At 35.2% G+C, this 3,773-nt stretch overlaps 1 protein-coding gene across 1 annotated transcript in view; it reads right to left on the bottom strand.

Annotated features, from left to right (window-relative positions):
* Nucleotides 1-240: 240 nt before the first annotated feature.
* The window catches only part of LOC105623377 (two pore potassium channel protein sup-9), a 13,762-nt gene continuing 10,229 nt past the window's right edge, over nt 241-3,773 (bottom strand). The window contains exons 3-6 of the mRNA XM_012204771.1: nt 3,260-3,415; nt 2,491-2,666; nt 808-1,137; nt 241-555 (exon numbers count right to left, since the gene is read on the bottom strand). Coding sequence (XP_012060161.1) covers nt 241-555; nt 808-1,137; nt 2,491-2,666; nt 3,260-3,415 — 977 coding nt within the window. The remainder of the gene's footprint in view (nt 556-807; nt 1,138-2,490; nt 2,667-3,259; nt 3,416-3,773) is intronic.

Below are 3,773 nucleotides of genomic sequence, written 5' to 3' on the forward strand. Positions count from 1 at the left end.
GAGAGAGAGAGAGAGAGAGAGAGAGAGAGAGAGAGAGAGAGAGAGAAAGAGAGAGAGAACGCAAGAAAAAGAGAATTCGTGGCGGTGATAATAGCGTCTCGACGACGATTGAAATTCGTTGAAGTCGCCAGCTGCCAGAGGCACACGTTTCCCTCAGACGGACACCCGCCGTGACTGCTCGTAATAGTGATGCTGCTGCTCGTCGAGGAGTATCACACTCCTCGCGGCAGAACAACGACGTCAGATACTGGCACGGTGCTGATACAGTGGCGGTAACGGCAGCATCGAAGAATGCTGTGACGTTCGCGGGTCGCCCCGCACGCTCAACGCCGACAGCTGTTGCATTGGCAGCAAGTGTGAGATCTTGCCTGGCGAGCGGCGCACCGTAAAACGTGGTCTCCGCCGCTTCCTCTGGAAGCCGCTGCAGCGGCAGCTACACACCGATGCTTCGTCGTCCAACGACATTGTGTTCCCGTGATTGCCAATTTGGCCTGACAGTATCGAGCCATTTGCCGTTATTACATCGCCCTCGAGACGCACCGCGCCCTGGGCCGCCTAAAGAAGGAGCATGAAAAATAGTCGATTAATTCTCATGAATGAATATTCATTGCAATAGAAATCCACTTGATAATGCTATTTTAATTTGTGAATATCATTTATGCCACTTGTTAGGCTCACAATTAAGCGAAATTTTATATTACAAACCGTAAAAATTTTATAAAGAAAGAAATAGCAATTAGACAGTTGATACTAAATATTCAGCAAAATGATGGATGGACGAATCTTAGAGATAAGAGTGAGTTGTACCTGTAACGCTTCTGCTTCGTCTCGTCTTTCATCCTCCGTATTCATAGTCACGAATCTCAAAACCAGTAAATTAAGCGAGGCCGCCACGATCGCCAAGCCGAAGAGAATAAATATTAGGGCAAACATCACATATTCAGGCTTCTTGTTGAGCGCATTATCCTTCTGCAGCGCGACCATGTCGCCGAAACCGATTGTCGTCAAAGTAATGAAGCAATAGTAAATGGAATCGAAATAGGACCACCCCTCGTATCTGGAGAACGCAGCGGCGCCGCCGGCGATAGTCAGGCATGACAACGTCGTTACCACGCAGATGAGATTTATCTCCGAGGCCTGCAAATTGTTAATTTATGAGTCTAAATTCTATTACATATGTATTACATATATTGTATCGTAATAAACGCTTAAGGGACAATTCGAATCATTTAATCTTTGGTATTCGAGCGAAGAAAATACTCGAGGAGAAACTATACTAGATTACATTATTCAAGCGAAAAAGAGAACATAGGTTCTAATACGGAAAAAAATGTAAAGTAATATGCACTAGAATTCCAATAAATTTTATGGAATTGGCAGACCCATGTAGGTGCCCACCTGTAACCATGTAAAATTTGCTTTACTTTACTTTTCTGATAAATGAGCGATCGTTGTAGTTATATCGTTGTAGTTATATCGTAAGATACTTTTTACATTTCATAAAGTAAATCTATAAATTACCATATCTATAAATTACCATATATACATCTCAATAGAATTTATTTACTTTATCGATGAGTATTTTTTTATTTTAGAGTTGATAAACTTTACAGTCTTGAGAATAGTATGATTTATTTTACTGTAAAATAATAATCACTTGAATGAATCTATTGTAATTGTAATGTATTTTTTACACTTCCAGTATTTTTTTTCTTATTCAGTATTTTTACTTTTAGACGAAAAGTTTGTCAAAAGTTGAGCAAAAATAATTATTAAAACAATATTTTTACTTGTGAAGTAAAAATTTTTCTCTGTATAATTTTGATTAGAAACGATTTAAAAAAGCTAATTTGAATTGAAGTCATGTTAATTATTATAGATATCAAATAACTCGAAATATTATAATTATGAGTTTACATTGATTTAGCATTCGTTTCTCATATTAAACAAAACAAATTTCTATTAATTCTAATAACATCTGTAATTTTTTAAAATACATATTATCTGTATATTCAATGTATACTGGAAGATTTTTTGTACTTTGAAGAAGACACAATATTGATGTCGAAACGTCTGTAATTATATTATATTTTTGAATATATTAATCATTGTTGTCATATTAAACATCTTATGTAGGTTCACATTGGCAAGTTTCCTTAAGTTTTTATTGTTAATATTATCTACATATATTTTAATGTAATCTACAATTTATTTTGTACAAAATTCTGCCTAAAATTAATTAAACAAATTACTATATACAATTCAAACGCTTGCACTTAGATTATTACAATTCCACTATTTGGAACAGAAACATAATTTCATCCATATTTAATTAACTTTATAATACTTTATAATAATCTGTAGTGCAACAATTTTGACGATTTTAGCTCAAAAACTATTTGTCTCGATAGAACGTGCCTGAATTCTGTTTGAATTATATATGGAACGTTCTAATGACAAAATATATGATTCAAATAAGCTTATTGTTACCTGGACGTTTCTACAGTTTAGAAGCGTCTTTACACTCCGTATCACGACAGATGAGAACTTATTCACGCGTTCTCCTATACTCTGAAACATTACAAGTCCTAATGGGATACCAATGATCGCGTAGCACATTGTGAACAATTTGCCGTATATGGTAGTCGGCGTTGAGTGTCCGTAACCTGAAATAAAAATGAAATGCAGAATAAATTTTGACAGTTTTCCAGCTTTCGCATGCGATCGAAGAGAAAACAACACCTATGAATTTAATCGCGACGTTTCGTGTGAAATCGCAAAACATCGTGCACAATGTAAATCTGTGTTTTTTCTGTTACGATAAAAATGGTTAAATCAATTAAAACGCACTAACTGGCGAATATATCTCCGATGATCCATTCGTGCGTTGCTCAATCACTTTCAGTTTCAAAATTACGATCGTTTATCGAAAAGTTCGTAAAATGAAAAAATTATCTTTTACGATAAATGAAAAAATTGATATTACCTAAAATGATATATAAAAATTGTAAAAAGCTTTTGTTTTTTCTAATTTAAAAAAAACAGTAGTGGTTTAACACTTATAAAGGTTGAAAAAAATCCGAATTGCAAATCAAATTTACTGTTTCCAAACTGTCGCATTTGGGTACCCGTCAAACAATTTGGGTTATCGAACAGGTTTCCAATGCAAATGGATAGTAACGCAGCGGTAGTTACGCGTAATAAACTCGGTTTGAACATCCGATGGTATTCAGAGCAATGGTAACATTGCAACATGTACCTATCGTGGTGAGGACCGTTGTAGCGTAATAAAACGCGCCAGCGAACTTCCACTGTTGGCCAGCTTTATGAGGTTCTGTCTTCAGCACCACTGTTTCCATGATCTTGAAGTCGTCCTCGCTTATATTGTATTTTCGTATGACCATTTTCTCAATGGCTGTAAACAGAATGAGAGCGATGATCAAATTGATATGTATCTCGCGATTCGAAGGCACCAATAGAAAATATGAATAACACCTGATAATGGTGCACATCTATTATTTATTATTATTATTATTTATGATGATTTTACCGATGAGAGAGAAAAAGAGAGAAAGAGATGTTGCTATTTATTAAGTTCCTTAAAAAAACATCTTTTCGAGGATGGAAATTTTAAACGCATTAATTATAAAACATGTTCCAAAAGAAACTATCTTTGATAAAAAAATGATGAGTAATTACAAAAAAAGAATTAAAAGGAAACAGAGAGAGAGATAGAGAGAGAGAGAGAGAGAGAGAGAGAGAGAAGAAACGAA

Source organism: Atta cephalotes (genome assembly GCF_000143395.1).
Source record: "Atta cephalotes unplaced genomic scaffold scaffold00056, whole genome shotgun sequence".
Lineage (NCBI taxonomy): Eukaryota > Metazoa > Arthropoda > Insecta > Hymenoptera > Formicidae > Atta > Atta cephalotes.